The sequence below is a fragment of the Acanthopagrus latus genome, chromosome 15, assembly GCF_904848185.1.
Source record: "Acanthopagrus latus isolate v.2019 chromosome 15, fAcaLat1.1, whole genome shotgun sequence".
NCBI lineage: Eukaryota > Metazoa > Chordata > Actinopteri > Spariformes > Sparidae > Acanthopagrus > Acanthopagrus latus.
In genome coordinates, this window is record NC_051053.1 from 22,662,784 (window position 1) to 22,684,837 (window position 22,054).

General features: G+C 40.0%; 1 protein-coding gene across 1 annotated transcript; it reads right to left on the bottom strand.

Moving 5' to 3' along the window:
* Positions 1 to 19: 19 nt before the first annotated feature.
* On the bottom strand, positions 20 to 19,981 carry mrps5 (mitochondrial ribosomal protein S5). The gene is made up of 12 exons (XM_037124715.1): positions 19,891 to 19,981; positions 18,899 to 19,051; positions 17,044 to 17,169; positions 16,185 to 16,298; positions 15,159 to 15,278; positions 13,091 to 13,125; positions 5,104 to 5,194; positions 4,636 to 4,682; positions 4,225 to 4,282; positions 1,303 to 1,365; positions 820 to 956; positions 20 to 646 (listed from the first exon to the last, which is right to left on the bottom strand). The coding sequence occupies exons 1-12, from the start codon at positions 19,937 to 19,939 to the stop codon at positions 422 to 424; spliced, it is 1,218 nt and encodes a 405-aa protein (XP_036980610.1). The 5' UTR covers positions 19,940 to 19,981; the 3' UTR covers positions 20 to 421.
* Between the last annotated feature and the right edge of the window lie 2,073 nt (positions 19,982 to 22,054).

Here is a 22,054-nt window from a genome sequence, read left to right on the forward strand (position 1 = left end):
TTGTTTAATGATTCAGAGACCAGGTTTTCACAGGTCTGTAGTTTATTTAACACATCTATTATTTTGCAACAATTCTATGTGGTTGAAGAAGCAGAAGATTGTTTACAGTTATAAAGGAAACATTGATATGTAGGACTTAGACATCTCAATACTGTCCTATAACTGGTGTATCTGGAGAATTATGTGACCAAATGAAAAATCATCAGTTTGAGAAACAATTATCTTTTAATCTTGTTTGATAAAACGCTCACGATCCACTAGATTTGGAGATTTCTGACATTTTTTTACATTCTACTTGAGAAAAAAAAAACATCCTTTTTATACACATATTTTCATCTTTTCCATGTGGCCCTTCTGGCTTCTATCAGTCCAATCAGTAATCTGTCTTGTGGTCTGATCCAGTCATCAGTCCACTCCCACACTACCAGATGGAGCGTTTGACACCCGTCCAGACCGAGCATTTGACTCCCTGCGCGGCTCGTACTTCGTCCCAGTGCAGACGAGTATTGGGGATGTCGTCCTCAGGCTCCCCGTCGGGTCGCGCCCCGTCTTTCGGACTTGCCACCAACACAGGCAGCGGGCCTTTCTGTGACTGAAACTCCACGACGTGGAGCTTCTTCTTTTCTGCCAGCTTCTGGTGGGTCTCCTGCAGGCGGGGAGCAAAGAGGTTACTGAGGCTCATAAACCAACAGGACAAGTTTGCTCTAGTTTTTCAAATGTCTCAGATGCAGAGACTGATGCTTTCCCAGCAGCAGGTTAAACTAATTTCTAAACAGTCTCCTATTAAAGTGTCCTCCTACTTTGTCAGCATGGCCTCACCTGATTGGCTAATGCAGTGAAGAAGGCTTTGGTGATGTTGAGGAGATTGACAGATCCTTGTACTTTGCAGTACATGTCCTGTATGCCGATCAGCTTGCACAAAGTGATGACCGCCCTGTGGCAGTGCAGACCATAACCTGCAGACACAGACAGAGAAGTAAACAAAATGAACACAATTACTATCATCACTGAGCTCTAAAAAGTGTCGGTATTTGGCGACCTGACAATGACACTAACAAATCACTCTTTTTCCATAGTGTTGCTTTAATTGTTCACCTTAATGCACACACTCATCTTTCTACTGATCTCTTATATAGCATCACAGTCAGTGTATTCACAGGAGGGAACTTATACCAGCTCTCAAGTACAAAAAGGCGAGAAAAATATACCTGGGCGATCCGCCACGTATTAGAAACAGTTTCCAGGAAGCTTAAACGGAAGCCGTTATCATTTCCACTAAATACTAAATGAGCAGAGATGTACCTTCGTTTTGTTTCTTCATACGAAGTGTTGTCTTCTTGAACTTGGACTCAATGTCATGAAAAACTGTTGAAGGGAAAGAAAACAAAAACAACACATCTCAATTACTCACTGGATAGAAAGGAAAGAGAGAGCAAACATCAAAACTAATCAATAAAAAACAAACAAAATTATTTTAAAACTATCATTATGTTCACGTGTCTTGTGTCATCTCCAAGTGAAGGCATTTGTGTTGTGTTATGCATCTTTTCTGCTGCTCTCCCTCCGGTCTTGTGTTTCTCCACCTGCCCACCAGATGTCCTTACACATGCCAGCTTCTCCTGCTCACTGCAGCAGCTGTGGCTCATAATTTATTCAAACACAATCCCTCAGCAGGTGCCATGTGCTGCTGAATCACGCCGGATGAAACTGTAAAACTTCATCGCTCGAGGCTAAAATCTTGTGTCAAATCTCTTCTGGCTGCCATCCCTGCATCCCATAGACATCCAGCTGAAGTGTAACACTCCTAATGAATTAGTTTTTTTTTTTTTTTAACTTGGTGCTGCAACACCAGCAAAGGAAAGAGTTATGGATGGGAGGACAGATATGAAGCAGTGATAGAGAGAACATTTTGTGCTGGGAGGACACACCCCGCTGTGTGAAGACATCTTAAATGCAAAACTAAATGTCACACACGTTCACCACAGAGGGAGCTGAACATTTGCTGTGGCTGCAGGAGGTCCACGTTCATTTGGAAGTGTGTGTCTTCTGTGTGACGCGTGACTCACAGATCCAAACAGCCACAAAGTCAAAGCAGATAGAAATGATTGCGAGTGTTTTCACATGTTTCACCAACTCTGAACACTGGACTAAAATACGACTTTCACGATGTAAGAATCTTCCATTAAAATGTCTAAAAATGACCAGTGTGTACTTTTATCATTCCAAGTTTTTCCAACAATATTCAAACCAATTGAAGTACTAAATTCACTGAAGGTAACAGTGCATTTCATTGGCAGATAACTTTACCATACATTAGCCATAAGATTCAAGTAATGACATGCACTGACTTTACATCTGTCTGTGTGTTTGCCTTCACTGAACTCACTTACACATATCTACGATTATTTTTCTCTTAATACTCTGTAAAGTTGTGTTTATTAGGTAAAGAAGCTCCAGTTCCAGTTGGGAGTCAACATTACGGAGCATAAACACCAGAAAATGGAGGTCACCTCCACCCATCACTACAGCAGTCAGGGTTTATTCCTCTGCACCGACTCTCTCCTCCAGAGTTTGCCTGGTCTGATCAGCAACTATGTCTGACCTTCCCAACACTTGGCATAAATCTTTTTTTAGACCACTGGTGGTAGTTATTGAATCAACATGACTCAAAGATGTTAGTTTGCTTGTTCTTCAGTCCTGAAGGTCAAAAGTGGAAACTGCCCAAACAGCTCACAGCCACATTTAAATTCATTCAAATTCTATTTGTCTTAGTATTATACTGAGAACTACTGGAGCAACCTGAATGTTCACAAAGTAACCCTGGTGCTCAGGGAGTGGGATTACTGGTGTCAACACCAAGAGCTGGAAGGTAAGTGGAGCTCGGACATCTGCCAGATCTGAGCAGTTGTCCAATTTACAAGCCTGCGGCCTCCTGAAGGATTTCTCTGGAGAAAAACTGCTGATCGTCTGGTGGATGAAATCCCAGATCTGGACTGCCACCAAAAACCTGAATGATGACACACCTGCAGGCAAACTGGCCACTGGATTCCAACTATCTTAGATATCTTACTGTCAAACAAACAGATGGGTTGGAAAAAAGTCATTTGCGGGACTTCGGTGAGGGAGTGAGCAGCAGAGGTGGTGAAGGAATGATGACAAAAATGATTTATAAGCTGTGTGACAAAGAAGTAAACAAACAACCAATCACACGGTGGTCCAGACAGGTTGCAGATGGTCGCACGGTGAGAGCTGGCATGTGGGAGGATTTCGCTATTTTTTCCCTATGAATTAAATATACCGAAGTTTGAGCTCACACACACACATACAGACAGTTCTGATCTGGTCTCAGGCCAGAACAGGAAGCTAACTTTCTCCTCCGGTGGGCGCGGTGAAGGCTGGTGACTCACACACATTAATCTTCCTGGCGCTGCTCTCCAACAGCAGCAGCAGCAGCAGCAGCCAAATGACGCTTTACAATACGAAAGTACGACTGGTGCTCTGATACCTTTCTTCAAAAATCCATTTTCGACATTGTGAGTTCAAGATGAGTACAAAGAGATGAGGAGACAGTGCAGGACAAAGGGGAGAATGGAGGGACGGGGTAGTAAGAGTATGAGGAGATGGAGGGAAAGGTAGGAGGGGGGAAGTGGAAGTGATAGAGGTGTAAAGTGGGAGACGCTATTTTAGGTACGCCTGCTTCTGAAAGTTACCTCCCAGTCATTTTTCTCATTTTATGTGACTCAGAATTGGAACACCTCTACAGTTTGCACCAGCATGAAACCTTTTTTTTCCGGTTGAATCATCAGAGCAAACCTCAATCAACTGTGTAAGAAAATATCTTGGTCTTCGTGGGAAAAAAGAAAACAAACTGATGACGGTACTATTATTATATTAATAAGCAATAATATCGTCATTGTAAATAGTTTTGGTGGCGTCAATGGTGTGGTTAAAATAACGATATCGTGACAGTCCCAGTCTGCAGCAGAGCAGCAATGTTTTGTAATGTTTTATCAAAAACAAAGGTCAAAATATCAGCTTCATAAATGTGTACATTATCTGGTTTCTTTCCTCTTCTATGATGTTGAGGATGTTCTTGTTAAAAAAGAAAAACTAAAGTACTAGAGGTTCTCTTAAACAAGAAAAGGATTTATGTGAACGAGCAGCCAAAGGAGGAAAAGTAAAAAGACAGAGACGTGGTGATGACAAACAAATATAATCACTTACTGGTGTGGTTGTTGTATCGCTCTATGTAGTACAAGTAGTGGATGGCTCTGTTCTTGGCCTGCAGGTCACAGTAACAAGACAGAAACACAAACACAGAGTTTTCTTTTTTTTAAAATTAAATCAACATCAGTATCATTAATAGGTCAAAAAATTTCTTATGTAAAAAAAAACTTGTGGCAATGATCCAAATATACTGTGATTTAAAAACTGGCTAGTCTTCACTTCTCTTTCATTGAGGAAACAAATATCAGTTAATTAATCTACATAGTAGTTCAACTGTGTTTGCGTTGGTCTCTAAATGTTAACCAATGAACTGTGAGGAGGTTTAATCAGCGACAACCCAGGAGCATTAGAGGAAAGTTAATTTTTGGGGTTCAGTAGAAAAATGCTGCCAAAGCAGAAACACCTTACCTTCCTCAGAGCTGTGCTCCTGTCTGCTGCTTTACCCAACGCGAAGCCTGGTGGAGGGAGAGGAGTCAGATTTATATCAGCTCAGAGAGTGAAGAGAGGAACACTGAGCTCCGAGTCACAGAGAGAAAATACAGTTCACGGTGTCATTTGTAAGGGATGTTTTCAATTAAAACCAAAATGTGAATGTTGTGTCAGTGATTATAAAACTGCATGAAGTCGTTGATGTGATGCCTTTGGAAATAAAGCTACTTTAACAGACTGTAATAAGAGGCTGAGGTGGATTTTCTGCAGAGTTTCGTCAGCAGTTTCTTCTTTTTGATTTCGCCGTTCGCTTCTGAAGAGTTGGAAAACTGTCAAACTGTTTCCTGAACTTCTCCAAATCTACAGAGGCTCGGGAGGTTTCTCAGCTACTTTTCTAGCTTTTGTTCCTGAAGTCATGATCTATGTTAAATTTTCAGACGGTCTAACCTGCGACTCCATTGCCATTTCCAACGGCGACCAGACAGCTGATGGACCTCTTCCTGCCCTCCTTGGCCGTCATGTTGAAAACACTCTTCAACTACAAAACAACAACAAACACAACTATTAGCAAGTTGGTTCAATTTAAAAAAAAAAAAAAAAAGTTATTGAACAAACAAAACTACAACAGTTTGTTTAGGTTTTTAATGTGAATGTATGTCTGTGTGTTGTCACTGTAGACCAGCACCCCAATCCAAATTGAAATGACTTTAATCGATCTGTAAACAAAGTCAAACAACCATCTATCTCCATCACACACACACACACACACTCAGTCCCGTCCTCCCTCGTGCAACTACACAAGCTGATCAACTATCTGCAATAAGACTTTAACAACACCAGGGGGCAGCATAGACACACCTCGGAGAGAGAGAGGGTAAGAGATGGAGGGGAAGGTAGGAGGGGAAAGAAGAAGAGTAGAGGGTGAGGAAAGAGAGAGAAGCCACTAACAGACATGGGATGATTTAGAATAGGAAGTAACAAACATCTTGATTAAGGATTAATAAAACTATAGGAACAACACACACACAGGAAGCAACAATGTGCAGAGCTGCTGAATGTCACTATGATAAATAAAACTAGCCAGTTATACTGATGAGCTAATTAAAGTGAGCTCATTAGGATAATTACAGCACTGATTAGAAGATATTTTAAGCCGTACCTTTCTTCATTTAAAGTCTCGTTTAAAAAAAAGAAGTAGTAGCTGCAACCCTCAAGACTAACACAACTACTTTACAATTACTAATGTTACAATAATAATTTATTTTCCTACTTGGGGGCAGTCTAACCTAAAAACTGTTCGGCAAATAGGAAGTAACCAGATCTGTGATGGTACGGGGGGTCACAGTCACTACATGATGCACATAATCAATAAGAACCAATAAATCAAATAACCAAACCTGGATACCAAATGTCCAAAACGTTTTCTAGCTTCTGGGTTTACTTCTTGGTTATTCAGCCCACTCCCGTTTGCTCCACTCGTGTGTTCCCACTTGGCCCATTGTCTTTATTTTTAGCTAACTTCACATCCTTTTCACAGTTAGAAATCTCCGGCAGTAATCGCCAGACATGCAGATGACAGTACAGGACCGCCTCTTCATGGAGTTCTCTGTCCTGATTGGGTAAATTGGACCGGGATACCAGAAAAAGGCTTTTAGTCTTTTACTTTTTTTTTTATATTACTGCATGAGCGCAGGGAGGAGAATTACTATAAAAACACACTATGACAGTATTCAGCATTGGAATATAGGCCTATTTAAGACTTTAGTAAACAAAATAAAACATTACAGCAACTTTACGTTTTTGCAAATCTAAAACCTCCATGACCAAAAACTTAGAAAATAAAGAGTCATAATTGATATTTTCCACACTTTGAGGTGTCCCGTCAACAGTTTTACAGACATCTGAGACAGACATATCACCTGCATTTCTTAAAATCAGCCGTTGGGGAAATATCTGGCTTCCCATTAAGCTTCATCAGCAATAAACTAACAGATGCTGTTGTTCTTAACTCACAGTAAATAAACCTTGTTATATTTCTCTTTGTATGAAACTTTGTATAAAAAGCTAAAGTTTTCTGCCCCTAATCTTGAGTCAATTTTTTTACCAGTGGTATCAAGCATAGTACTGAATATCGATATTTTTCAAGGTAGTAAGTAATTTAAAAACTTTATAGCAGATTATCTCATTTCTGCCATCAGTCCTTGTACAGGAACTTGTCATTCTGGTTAGAAATTTACCAAAAAATGCACTTTGTTGTTTTTGCAGGATTGTCTTGCTTAAACTTTCCTATAAATGCCGAAACTGTGACTTCAATTTTGACTCCAAACACAAATAAATTTAAAAAAATAACGTGATATCTCTTCTCGTGTAAACAAAAAGGATCCAGGAGTGTCCTGGCGTCTCTTCCTATCTATCGCTTAGTGTTTGTTCTCTAGGCAGCCTGTGCAGGGACCACCAGCACGGTTCACCTTGACGCTTTCATCCCCGCCAGAGAGCGTAAGTGACAGAACAAGCATTGAATTTCGGCTGAGGGAACTTCAAAGTCACGATGCGCCTTCAGCTTCGCTCGTTATGCAACACGCATTTCAGTGGAGGATTTATAATTTGACTGGGGGGGGCACAGCAGAAGGATTGAGGTCAGAGAAGCAGCAGACAACAAAACACTGAAAACACAACCCTGCAGAACAAACTCACACACACACACACGAGGTACTAATGGTGACACAAGCTTTCAAATACTTGACACCTTTTGTCTTTTACCTTTCTCTACGTTAAATAAACATGCATACAGAGGAGTTGCTGTAGTGTAAATGCAAACCCACATAAACGCTTAGGTGAAGATAAAGTAACTATTCAAAGCTCCAGATCAGATGGGATCTCAGCACTGTCTCCTCAAATGCAAATTCAACCAATTATGAACTATCATGTTTTGATGCTACTTGTAGCTTCTTACAGCCAGACTCTATGTGAAATATGTGTAAATATCTCCAGTGATGTTCGGCTTTTGGCTCCACACTTTGGGTGAAGATGCAGCAGTTTTTATTTAATTTATTTAATTTATTTTTTTTGCAGCGCTCGCAGCGGAGCAGATGGGCTGAGTTTCATCCTCCGACGGATGAGCGACAGCATGGCAGTGGGCGGATGCTTCTAGCTCGCTCTCACTTCTGTTTCATGTCTTATTTTCTCAGTCTGTTGCTGCGTGTCTCTCCCCCCTGTATCCGTCTGAACGCTGCAGTGCAGGGGAGGAGTTCTCACCACATGGAAGCAGAAGGCGCTGCGAGTGCACAAACCTCTCCCGACGCTCAACACTCCTCTAAGTTGAGATGACATCTTGACTCTTTACACCATTCATGACACTGAATAGCGCAAAGAGTTTATTTAATTCTGCACGACTGAAAATGTTTCTTTCATGCGGCGATGGACAGGATAAATACTTGCAGTTATCTCTATGTGATATGATGATATAACATCAGTCTCTGTTTCCTCAGCTTGTGCAATCAGCAGGATCCCGTATTCTGGAGTTATTCTCATCCACCCTGACCTTGGTTTTTGATTACTATCACTGTCTTGGCTGATCCTGACCAGAAAACTACAAAACACTCATAGCATATATTGATTTGGTGTGTGATGTTGTGCCTCTGCTACTTTTCCTCAATGGCATATTTTGCGTGCATTACTTTTTACTGATTTACAAAAGGGTCTGTCTTTGTTACAGCCATCGCAGAGAAGCTCAACCGAAGAGAAAATAAGGTTTATGAGCCAAGAGTATAATGCTGTTGGTATCACGTGGTATCTGTGCAGTTTTGGTCGTTGCCTGTTTGAGCTGTTTTCATCTGCAGTAATTCTTCTTGTCTCCACTACAGTGGCAGCGACAACAGATGTTTAAAGCCCCATGTGCAGGTCACAAGTTTTTGTGTGATTTAGAAATCACCACCCTTCATCAGCGTTTTATTACATGTTTTCAAACAGAATAAGCAAAGTCTGTATTTTACTTGAATTTACCAAGATTATTTCCCAAATATAATGTAAAGGCATCAACATAACGTCAACTTTTCAGAAGCAAAGCGTCTGTTCTTCACCAGCTACATTAGTCATAGCTTACAGTTGTTTTGTTCACTTTCTGAATGTGTTACCAGCTTCATTACACATTTGCAGCCCCTTCGGATCAAGTAACAGATGCTTTGTGGCCACATTTAATGTAACAACCTTTCGCTGCTCCTAACCTTCTCTGTCATCACTCACAGCACAGCTGTTAACCTGCTCAACATATTATGAACCGCAATCAAATTTCATAATTGTTTAAAAGCAGATGATTAAGAATATATGACCCCAAATCACAGTGATGCCAATTCACACAGGACTATTAACACCACATCACCTCTGTGTTGGTGAAGTATGGTCGGTAATATACAGAGGAAATTGAACTTTACCTCCACAATTATTACAAAATGACGAGAGGTTTCCCGGTATAATCCCGTGCCAACAGGGTTTATGTCACATGCTTCAACTGGTTGAGTCTGTTCTGCACTTTGTCACATTCTGCTTTTATCGATATGTAAACTTTTCTACCTCAGCCAAAAAATGTATTAAATGTGCATGAAATGTGTGTATGGGAATGCAACTATGTGTTTCACTGAACTCTCTTGCCAAAAAAATAAATAAACAAAACATTAAAAAAAAAAGAAATCACACACACACAGATTTCTGCACTGCTGTCATCACATACGATTCATACTGAGAGTAAAAATAAAGTGTTGTGCCGATGTGTGCCGCTTCAAAAGTCACAACAAACTGATGTCTAAAGGAAGCTTCTCAGGACCACTGAGCAGAAAAATAATCATGTTGGCTCATGCAAATGACTCAAATGCGTGTAGGTTATTGTGGGTAAACACGAGAAAATAAGACAGGAATGAACTAATGAGTTTTTCCATTCAGCTTTTTAAAAAAAAATCTTTGTGAAAACTGTTAAATTAGTTAAAATCTTACATTTTACTGCTGTGTTTGTCTGCAATTAACAGACAATGAAGTGTAAATGAGAGAAAACTGCCTCCGGTTTTAATTTCAACAGCTCAAAATTGCCTTTCATTAAAGAAACATCTAACTAAACTTAAATGCATATTATTGGCATGCAATTTAATATCGCGCTCTGTGCATCTTCATCTACAAAATCCACCACGACAAGTATGCAAGCGATGCCTTCTTTTAAAATGTGCTTTTCACTTTAGATATTAAGTTTCGTACGTGCCTCGCTGAGCCGCCCCTTCAAAACGCAACGTTTAATCCAATAGAAAGTCTCGAGTTGCTCTCATCCATCCTGCTGTCTGTTTACTTTCAGCAAAACTTTCAAGGTTGTTGACTTCAGGGAGGGAGAGAGAGAGAGAGAGAGAGAGAGAGAGAGAGAGAGAGAGAGAGAGAGAGAGAGAGAGAGAAAAGGATAACAGCTCCTGTTCTGACACTGACAACGCTCCATCTCTGTTAATAAAATCACTGAGTCCTGTCCAAGTGGCTGCTGTACCTGGAGAGAGGCCATGAACATCACTTTTCTCTCTGTCGCTCCAACTCTCTCCTCGCTCTTGTCTTTACTGTTACCTCAGCTCTCCGTCATCCCTCGCTCTCTTCCAAGAGAACAGATTACGGCTTCTTCTAAGACTGTGCACATTCAGCTAAATGGTTATTAAACGCTGGATTAAATTAAACACGATGGTGCACGCTCTACTTTTGATGTTTTTTTTTTTTTTTTGTGTGTGTGTGTCTCACTCCATCGTGTCTTCACATACTTCAACTTAAACCTCCGTAAATCATTATTTTTTCACAGTTCAGGGGCAGCACAATAAGATGAATGACAACGTTCACATATTTTTACATTGTGAAGTTGCTGTCACTACCGTATCAGGAAACATCTGCTTATTTACCCACAGAGCAGACAGGCAGCAACATAAGCATTTATAACCTCCGTCAAAGGGATTATGTTTTTGGTGGTCAGCAGGATTACACAAAAACTACTGAACGGATTCCCTCAAAACTTGGACAGAGGATGCGCCTCAGCCCAGAACAGACCACATTAACTTTTGGTACAGACTCAGAGAAAGGGACGGATCCAGGAAATGTTTTCTGACATTCATTAAGAATGCAATATACGCCGTTTTTCAACATCTTTATCAGACATCATCAGGCATGTTTTGGTGACTGGTATCTATGAGTGAGTACAAAAGGTCTCTGTTGGGCCTTGATGGCGGTATTTGCCAGCTTCAAGTCATATTTCTGTGGTTAAACAAACTTTGTGGTGAAGAGAATAACTCAACTGGAGCAAAAGACTGAAAATAGTTCTATTCATTCATCAATCATTAATCAGTTTTGAATGTAAAATCGATTGTGTGTAAGTTCAGACACACAGAAATCAATTATTTCTGTGTTAATTGTTGAGTTCATCCAGGAAAGCATGATGATTATTTGGATTATTTAATTAATTTACCTCTCATTCACGTAAATAGTGACTTCATGACACACAACATCTTGCATCACTGTCGCGCTTCTGTTTACCCTCTTTACTTTCTTTCCTGTCCTCTCTCACCTTCCGACTTTCTTACTCACTCTCGCAACTGTTCTCCACCTCTCTCACTTTCTCCTCCTCTCCTCCTGTTGGACGTGTTCACTAATGGCATGCCGACGTCATCGTCCTTGGGAGACAAGCCTTTTATTCCAGTAAGCCTTTTTCATTTCATTAGGCCTGAATTTATAGTGGTGCACACACACGCACACACCCAGAGATACACACACATACACAGAGGATGTATTCATAGACGGAGATGGCACCGTAAAAGCGTCGGTCAGTTTCCAGGGGGAAGCCTAATGTCTGTGGCACCACTCTAAATTATGCAGGAAGGAGGGCTGGGGAAGACTATTAATGTGACACACACACACACACACACACACACACACACACACACACACAAAATGTTGATACTGTGTGACAGAGAGTCTATGTACAGAATGTGTATTTAACTAAATGTGTGCATGTGTGTCCCTGCACAAGTGTATGTGTGTGTGTGTGTGTGTGTGTGTGTGTGTGTGTGTGTGTGTGTGTGTGTGTGACCTTGTTGCATTACCCCCATTAGTTTAGTCGGGTCCATTAGTACCAATTGAATTAAGGTAAAATATAGTAGGACAGAGAATCTAAATGAACTGAGTCCGTCCATACAGCTTATCTTTTCTCTCAGAGATACACACACACACAGACACACACCTGCTTTGTTTCAAACACAAATGCAAATGTGACTTTTTAGAAATTACAGTATTTGGCCGCAGGCCCCCCACCCAAAAAAAAAAAAACAGGTCAACTCAACATTTTAATAAGCATATTATCTCTGTGCGCTGCAGCGGCAGAATGACATAAAATGTAATGCTCATCTGCAGCTATCCATGCTCAGCAGTTTTGCCTCCAACACCATCCGTGTGTACACGCCACACTGGATCTTCCACTATTCTGAGTTTCCTGAAAACAGTTTTTGCCCTCTGAGGCTTTCTGCATCATTATTCTGTTCAGTCTGATTTAGTAAAAACGCCGTCACTGTCACGACATGGCACAGAGATGTTTCTGCTGCCTCCGTGTGGCCAAACACGTCAGCTGTTACAGGTTTTATTTTAACAGATTTTATTTAAACCATCTGTTCTGTTACACTGTTCTCTCAAATTGTAAAGTGACTAATGTGACAATTTTATGAGTTTATATTTTCTCAATATTAAATGCCTTTTTTTTCAGGCAGCTGAATTTGCGACATCACGTGATCGCGACTATTGATGAAATAAAGCAAAGTACAGTTTACTCAAGTGCTGCTTTTAAGGACAATTTTCAGGTGCTTTACTTGAGTAATCTTCACTATTAGTTAGTTAGATTATTTTATTGTTTATAGGCTGTTAATTGAGATGCATAACCAATCAGATATTGTTGTGGGCGAGACATCGTGTGAGAGGATGTTGCATCAGGGCCAAAGTAGCACATCGTTAAATTAGTTTATTTTATCTTCAATCCTTGCTTCTTCCCCCGACTGTCGGCAAGAGCTTTATTTACCAACTGGCTCCACTAGTGGTCAGCTGCTGATCCGATCAGTAGAAGTTAGCCTGTAATAAACGAGGTTGACAGACGGCTCATCGAACCACTTCAAGTATTTTCTGAAAGCATCTGCTCTTTTTTCCGAACAGTCTGTGGGGGCGACATGTCAGTTTTTACTCTTCTTTATATTCTAAGCAGTTTTATGATGTAGCTGACTGGTAATTAGTGTAATCATTAGAACAACATCCACTTAAAACACACCGCAGTTTCTACAAGGACAGAATGAAGTTGACTCACATTTACAAAAAAAAAAAAAAAGCTGCTGATAATTAAAACTCATGTTTATGTTTGTGGTTTGTTTCAGCAGAAAAGAGAGACACTCACCTCAATGACACGGGAATCAAAGTCTTCGTAGGTTTCTGTGGGGAGACCAAAACAAAGACAGCTTTTACACACAAACACATCCGGGCACAGGCACACACACACACTTTAAACAGATTAAACCAGGCTCCTGCTAGCGTAACAAATACCCAGAAGCCCGTGCTGCAATGTAACAAGTTGACACTTCTCATTGTCAGTGACCTCTGAAGGATGTTACTCTCCCAACAGCAGCCTGTTCACTTCTTACCAATTAACAACAAACAAAGGAGCGCTGACTCAGAGGCACCAAGGAGACACACACACACACACACACACACACACACACACACACACACACACACACACACACACACACACACACACACACACACACACACACACACACACACACACACACACACACACACACACACACACACACACACACCATCTGCAAGAAGCTAAACCTGATCAGAGAGAAACAACCTAGTTACAGCTCTCTGAACGTCACATTCACCAGGTCCACTGTGTATTTGTGTGCGAGTGAGAGCGACAGAGAGAGTGAGTGTGTAAAAGAAAAGAGTTCGTACGTGTCGGAGAGAGCGCAAATGCATTTCACGGTGTCGGAGCTTGTTAGCACGGCAACGGGAGAGAGAGACAGAGAGGTGATATCGAGAGGAAATAAAAGAAACAAAGCCAATGAAAAAGAGGCAGGAGAAAGCACCTCGTCCGCCATCAGGAAGGTAAATTGGCTGAACTTGATTCAGACTGAGTTAAAACACGCTATAATAAGGCTGAGAACAGGAGGCGAGCAGCTCCGTCAGTGAATCAGGTGGATTCTAACCAGCTGGGGGTTTGTAATGAAGAGTTGATTAGAGGTGCCTTTATTGGCTTCAGAGACTGAAGACTTTACGTTAAAATATTACAATCAACCTTCAACCCAAAGCCCTGATATGAACCCTCCTGTTACACAAGACAGTGAAAACTACAGCCTCTACTCAGATCTAGAAGATTTGACTCTTGTAGGTCTTTAATGTCCCCAAGGGACAATTTGCTGTTTAGTTGACGGTCAATAAAAAAAAAAAAAAAACAGAACGGTCAAAAGCACAAACAAAAGGCAGAAAACGGCAGGAACTGTGTAACTAATACTGCCAATAAAGGCCACAACCATTAAGGTGTGATCCACAGGTGCACATGACGGGAATGGAGACACCAAGCAAGAGATGCCTTAAAGAAAATTAAAGGAGTCATGCAGGTGTGGTGACTTAGAGAGGAGGGAGGGGATTGCTGACTGCAAAACAGATGGGAAGTTAGCTAAAATGAAAAACAACACTTACAGCAGCTTCAAGCTTAATTTGAGTGGTTAGTATAACATAATTACTGGGTAATTAATACAGAAAATACAATTTGTAGTAAATGTCACTAGGACTGGCTTCTGATAATGTAAAATATCTACTGTGTGTACGCTGAACTTTGTTTCTGCAAAATCACTCATCCCTAAAATGGTGATAGCCTACAGCCATTCTAACAAAGTACCAATGAGGTTGATGGGAATGTCGTTAGTTTTTTAAGGTATATGGTATATTTGTAAATAAATGATTTGATGAATTGACATTTGACTTAATGCCATCTCCACATGAAAAGTCAGGTGACTGTACAGAACCAGTAAAACAGCCTAGAGAAGAGTATGGTTATTTCGGTTTCTTGTCGGAGAACGTGTGGGAGGAGAGAGATAAATAAAGACAGTGATGAAAAGTGTAATGGAGGAGCAAATAAAAAAAATGGGTCAAGAGACGGCAGGAGAGATAAAAAGAGGAGCGTGAGATAGAAAAATTGAGAGTTCTGGGTATAAAGACAGAAGAAGTGTGACAGAAAAGAAGAAACGCCACATAGGAAAAGGAGAGAGTTGTCTTTCTAAATTAGGTCTCACTTGACACTTTGGTCACATTCTCATCTTCATCAGTCCTAAATGGCCATCGAACTGTCTTGTCACTCCTCTTGTATTCGTCCCCTTTTACTTCACCCGTTTCTTTTTCTTCTTCTATCATTTCAGTCGTCGACTTGCACGTTTCTGCACTGTGTGAGTGTTTACCTCCGTTGGGTCCAGGATCAGGGGGGCCCAGGCTGGTGCCCCCCCACGAGTTTCCTGTCCATCCTCTTTCCCTCTTCAACTTCATCTTCTTCTTCCTCTCCCACTCATCCCTCTGATTAACTGCAAGAAGAAAATAATAGTCAATGGTGCTATTAGTCATTTTCAAATTAACTGTGTTAGGGAAACTAGCAGCTTCTATCTCACGCCAGCAGTGCCTCTGTTTCTAAAAACCAAAAGCTCCCTGTGGAGATTTTGACCTCTCGTAGGATGGCTATGGAGCTGTTTTTCTCAGAGTGGGACCCCATTTTATCGGTGCACATTCCTGCCAATGGTTTCACACCATTCTAGTGATCCACTAGTGGTGGTAACATGCCAAGATATGCAGCAATGTGCCAGCACAGGCAGAGAAGAAGATGAAGGCTGTAAGCTAGTTAATATGGATGTAAACCATGCTTGATTCAAAATACTTGAGGTTGAGACTCTCAGTCTTTTTTTAACCCTTTACTATGACTGAAAACTCTAAAAACACAGAGGCCTCTTCTTGTTCTATAAAACAATTCAGAGCTGCAACAATTAATTAATTTCTAACTATTTTGGAAATGTTTGATTGTTTTGGGTATTTTTTTTTTTTTTTTTGGATAAAATAAAATCAAAATTCCCAGATTCTAGCTTATCAAAATGTGAATACTTTCTGGTTTCTTTACACAAAACAAGACATCAAGACATTAGAGGAAGTTATCTTGGGCTCCTGTAAACACTGATCAACATTTTTTAAAATGCCCTTGCATTCTATATAACAACTAATCTATTAATCAAGAAAATAATCAACACGTGTATAATCAGTGAGAATAATCATCAGTTGCAGCAAAATAAGTGAATGTGACCCTGAACTCAGACAGATCTGTGGTGTTAAGGCAGCACTGACTGCATCAGTATGGGATTTATCATTTGTGTTCTGTTTTGTGTGTCTGCGTGTTCACAAACTGAAATGGGTTTGTGTCTATTTAGTGCAATCTGTCTTCTTACTGAGTTCAGCCTGCATCTCCTGCTGCTCGCTCTGGCTTCTTTGGCTCACGGTCCGCACGTTCCCGTCCTTTATCACCGGAGTGTTAAGACCAGGCCATAGAAAGCCGGCGCGACCTGAGAGTTACGGACACAAAGCAAGAGAGAAAGGGGAAAAACAATCAGGGAAAAGGAAAACACAAGAGAGGAGGAGTTGCAAGTGAAGAACATTTGTACTAGAAAGATTTGCATACAGTCATTTTCATAGTTTAAAACTTGCTATCTGAGAATGACCTCTTACTGAAATTCTCACACAAGCTTTGTTGTTTTACTGAAATGTACATAATTAGTCTTTAAATCCTGGACTGAGGATGGATATAGTGGTATGTAAAACAACAAGCTGCATTGTGTGATTTAATTTAAATTACATTATTTAAGACTTCTCAACCACCACAGACAGATGAGTACGGATCGTGAAGGAGTGACAATTTAAAGACATTTAGTTAAAGTGAAAACAAAGAAGACAGAGGAGACGGACTGACACGACTGTGACACTGAGACTGAATGAAGACTGATAGTTCCTCTTAAAGTGAAAACAGGAAAAAGAAGACAGGCAGAATGAATGAAGGCTGACTTCTCCCCACAGCAGAACGCTGTAGTAAATTAGTAACATCATCTAATGAATAATCTAGAGTTTTGTGTCCATCAGCACAGCAGTGCACAATTTAACAGGAAAAAAGATACATTTTAAAACTTCTGAACATAGAAAATCACAGAAACAATCCAATTAATGTTCGGAGGGTACAGCTCAAACATCAGATCCAAGAAAGTCAAGACAAAAATCTGCAGAGACTTAAAGAAAGACAGACAAACGACGTCTCACCTTCCCCGATTCTCTGTCCTCGGTTCAGATCTCTCTTCAGTTTGCGTTTGGCTCTCTTTCCTCGGCCCTTTCTGGCACCAGCACCTGACTCCGCCAACACACCTTTCCACAACTCTTCAGCCGTCACTGTAAAAACACACACACAATTTTAAAGATCTGTCAGATTTTTATCTTTTCTCCATCATATCTGTTAAAGACAAGAACAAGAGAAAAGAAAAGGATTGTGAGACATCTGGCCACAACCCAAACTTTGCTGAACACACAAAATAAGATACAAGGACTTCATCAGCAAATAATTCTGTTGCTGATCACTAAATTCTAACAACAGACCCAACAACTATGAGAAAGAACAAAGTGTTTAAGTGTATGTTGTGTACAGCTTTTACAATTAAATGTTCAGTTTGTAAGATTTTACGTCAATTAATCACTGCCACTGCCTTTGATTTCATTCCAGGTTCTCCGACATCGGATTTAACTTCTTTTCTTGGTTTAACATTATTTTTATTTATATATATATATATATATATATATATATATATATATATATATATATATATATATATATATATATATATATATATATATATATATATTTTTTTTTTTTTTTTTTTTTTTTTGTGTGTGTGTTTTGATTGTTAGTTGAAAGACCCTTCAAGATGTCACCTTGATTGTCATCCTCTGTTGTTTTCTGACAGCTAAACGACCCCCTCATTAGCTGACTAACTGTTGAAATCATGTTTAGTAGCAACCCTCAATTACTTTAATCAAATGCATCCAATGCCACCAGACTGGATCTACTCTGTAAATTACCATTCAAATTCTCCGACACTGAGTCTCAGCGACTTGTCTTAACAACACTTTCTTTCTTCCCTGACTGAAAAATCGTAATCCTGCCAGCAGAGCCAATGCAGAACTCGACGGGGCATTCTCAGCAACACTTTCACGGCAAGTAGTTTAGCTCGCACACTAATCCCAAACAATCAAAAATTCAGGAAGTCTATAAATGTGATTTCTTAGAAATGATGCAGCTGAATTTGAGTGCCCTAAAGCCAGCTGTTCTGAGGATATATGGACTCTGCAGGCTGTAAAGGGCGAGGATAAAGATGTCAAACAGGTGACATAGGGGATCAAGGGACTGTAATTAAAATACAGTAAAGTCTTAATGTGTGCAAAGACTCGGCCCCTAAAATAGATATACAGTATGGATGGTCCAGTTTAGGGCCTGCAGTAGACGCACAGATGGAGACATCTAAGATAAACTGGTTAATACAACCAAAACCCTCCTGAGAGTAAATATTTAAAAGACTGTAAATGTAGAGATATGAGCCCGAATACAAAGTTGATGGAACATGACGGGTTTCAAAGAGCGTCTGACAGTGTGTGTGTTTGTATTCCTGACATGCTGACAGACACAAAATATGTAATTGTCTGAGAAATGCTAGGCGGTGACTGTAAATGAAACAGACAGGATAAAAAGAGAGGAGCCAGTGAGCCAGCCAATTTTACCACTGTAGTGCTTCTAAAAAAGTACAGAGTAAAAAATGGTGTATTGATAACAGCATAAGACTGACAAGATGACAAGTCTAGCATCTCCACAGCGCTGTGTCAGGGCTGGTGAAAGGCCTAGCTGTAGCTGAGTCAGTGCTAAGGACTTTAAAAACAGTAACATGCATATAGTGGAAAGAAGAGGGGAATGCCAGTTGAAATAGATGCCCAATAAACAGGCTCATATCTACAATCTGCATGCTGCTATAGCTGCCAAGTCACAGCATATATTTCTCACTGTGCGTTCATCTTGGGTGACTTTTGCCTGGAGCAAATGACAAATGATGATGTTATTGCTCTGAATACTTACACTTGTTGAAGAAGCTGCTGTGTCTTGTCTGTTGCCATGCCGTTGCAGGGAACAGGGGGAGTGCAGGGTTTCTTTGGAGGGAAGCAGCTGAGGCTCGACTCGCCAACTGGGACACCTGAACTGCTCCGCTTATGGTACGGAGCGGGGCCACACCTAAAAGAGACAGACAACCACACAGACTCACTTAAAAACATTAACTTAACAGTAAACATCCTGGCAAATGTCACATCATGCTAATATTTACTTTTGATTTAACAAGAATACATGCATTAAGTATCAGTGGTGAGTAAAACAGAATGGACACTAAAGTCTGGTGACATTTGAGAAATCACTGTGATAAAGTGTGGTTGTAAGGTTTGCCGAATTAAAGCTTGCACTACATGAGTGCGAAGCTGCTCTTCCGTTGTGTTCTCAGAGGCGTCTACGTTTCTTTAAAAATACGGGAACATTAAATTGAAACATTTTTGAGTAGAGTTTGGTTATGGATACCCAACTCTTTTCACGGATACTACTTGGGGATCATTCCTATTTCTATTTACCATAAATACAACTAGAGTGTTAATAATTAGTACTAACATCTCCATACTTTCTTACAATTATAAGTATTCCTTACAGTAACGGTTAAAAAAATATAAAATACCGATTACAGAGCACTGACACCTGGGAGAAACAGACACGGTGCGAGGCAGCGAATTAATTTCAATCTAAACTTCAATCTAACGTCCGAGTGTTATTAGCCACCGCATGCTGTACTTATACAACACAAACTGTGACATTTTAACTGCGACTGCACTGAAAAGTCAGATATTTCTCAGGCGTCCCCGGTAATGACAGCGGCTCTGCAGCAGCGACAGGCCTCTCCCGGGTCCGTCAACACAACTGACCACGAACAAAACAGTCACACATAAACATAAACACGGTAAACATACACCGATATATACAAAGCACTGAAGTGAAGAAGATTAAGAGGACAAGAAAGAGAAATAATTCACCTCCGAGTGTGATGCGGAGGGCACAGCACACCCGAATGGACGCCGCCATATTGGGATTCTGAGGGGTCCTTCAGAGGACAACATGGCGTCTTGGATATGCCTGTTTAAAAATAGGAAAACGTTACAGTATATGTCAGTTGCATTTTTGTTGCTGTTGTCGTTTGTTAAACATATATATATATATATATATATATATATATATATATATATATATATATATATATATATATATATATATATATATATATATATATATATATATATATATATATATGTATTCACATTTCATGGTGTGGATTTCATGGTGTGGATTATTATTTATCCATTTAATGTATTTATTTTTTGTATTTGTTCAGCTTATTCTTGAATGGCTGTAAGGCTTTATCTCATTAATATCATACTGATGACTTTGATTATAAATCAAATAAAAACACTTGAATTAAAAAAGGGTGCTTAAAAAAAGTCAGTAAATAAAATAGTGATGATTCGTTTGTCTTTTTTTTTTTTTTTTCACTTAACCTTGAAAAAACACATGTAAAACAATGGTGTTAAGATGCAGTACACAACAGTAAATAGCAAAAACAATGTATCATAACTAAAAGTTAATATACAGGGAGGGTAAATCATGCCATGGAGAAAGTCCACATAAGGAAAATATAAACAACAATGTATAAGAATAACAAAATATATGTAGATAGAATCAAATAGTGAAAGCTCAACAGAGAAAATGTCCTTCATCTGAGTCATGGACTTCTTCCTCGGCGCACTTTCTCATTCTCTTCCATCCTCATTAATTTCTCCTTATTCTCATTTCCTGTTAAACAACACAGAACATCGCCTCCTGTTCCTCATTAAAACACTGATGCTGTTACTGCTGGTGCGGCTTCACGTAGAACAATCACACACACACACACACCTTTACCTCTGTGACGCTTTTTTTTCTCTTTCTACATTTTATACCGATTCTGTTGGTTGTATTTTATTATGTTAATGTTTCTATATGGAGCCGACTGATGCCTTTTTAAACTGTTTGTAAGCATGATGAGTTGCATAATTTGCATGAAAAATGCTCTGCGATTAATTTCACCATGATATGAATGATATGTTTGTGTCTCTCTGATGAGCTCTCAGTTCCATGAGGAGAAAAATCAGAGGAAAAACAAATTAAACAGATTTTCTTTCCGGAGGATTTCTGCTTATTGGCTGCAGATATAAAAACCATACTGAGCCTTGGATTTGCCTGTGTCTTCGGATATTAATTATCACATCAAGAGCAGAGGAGACAAGATGATTATGATGTGGAGAAGCTGAGAAAGGTGAAGTGGATGAGAGACGAGAAGGTATGAGAGGGAGAGGGTGGGGTAACTGTGTGTGTAATCATCCACACAGCTGAGGGAAATATTGAACCACCAGTGAAAACATCCCAAGTCACTTATTTTATATTTCCTCTCTAGAAACGTGAGTAATTTTGGCTTGCCATCTTGCATTGCATTACACATTCGGCAGATGTGCCTTGATATGGTGTTTCAGAGCGAAGGACATGCACTCTTAATCGGTCTCTCTGTGCATCCTCGGTGGGACGGTGTAGCCAATTGTCTTCTTTACCAAAGTAACTGACTTTCACCGTTAGCCTGCAGGATTTCCAAAATAACGACTCCCACATTACATTTGTATAAATTAGAATATATGAATGAACATAGTGCAGAAACAAGCGATCGAGGGTGGAGTGGCTGAGACAGAGACACCCTTCATCTTATTACAAGACCCTTAATCATCAACATGTCTTTGAAGCTGTTATTTTATTTATAATGTTCCCTTAATGGCGGCAGACTTTGAGATGATCACTGCCAACGTCATTTTTCGATCTTCTATCCTGTTTAGGCAGATCGCCCCAGGGAAGACTGGAAGAGAGTCCGGATAAGAGTCATGGAAATCCATCTTGGATTTAAGGCTCCTGGCTAATGTCCAGTTGCAGGGAAATAAAATAGATGAAATCGAACTTGCGACATCCAGACAATAAAAATCAAAGTGTTGTGCCCAAAACCTTTACAGAGACCTGTTTCCACCACTACATCCCTGGATCAAGCTGTGGTATCATATTCACATGTATAACACGTGAATATGATCAAGTCGGTGCTCACACACACACACACACACACACACA

Coding starts and splice junctions, on each gene's coding strand:
- mrps5 (XM_037124715.1), bottom strand. CDS start 19,939: ATGGCGGCGTCCATTCGGGTGTGCTGTGCCCTCCGCATCACACTCGGA. Junction 17,170..18,898: donor CAGCAGCTTCTTCAACAAGT/GTAAGTATTCAG, acceptor GTGTTTTTACAG/TGACGGCTGAAGAGTTGTGG. Junction 957..1,302: donor TATGAAGAAACAAAACGAAG/GTACATCTCTGC, acceptor CTGTGTCTGCAG/GTTATGGTCTGCACTGCCAC.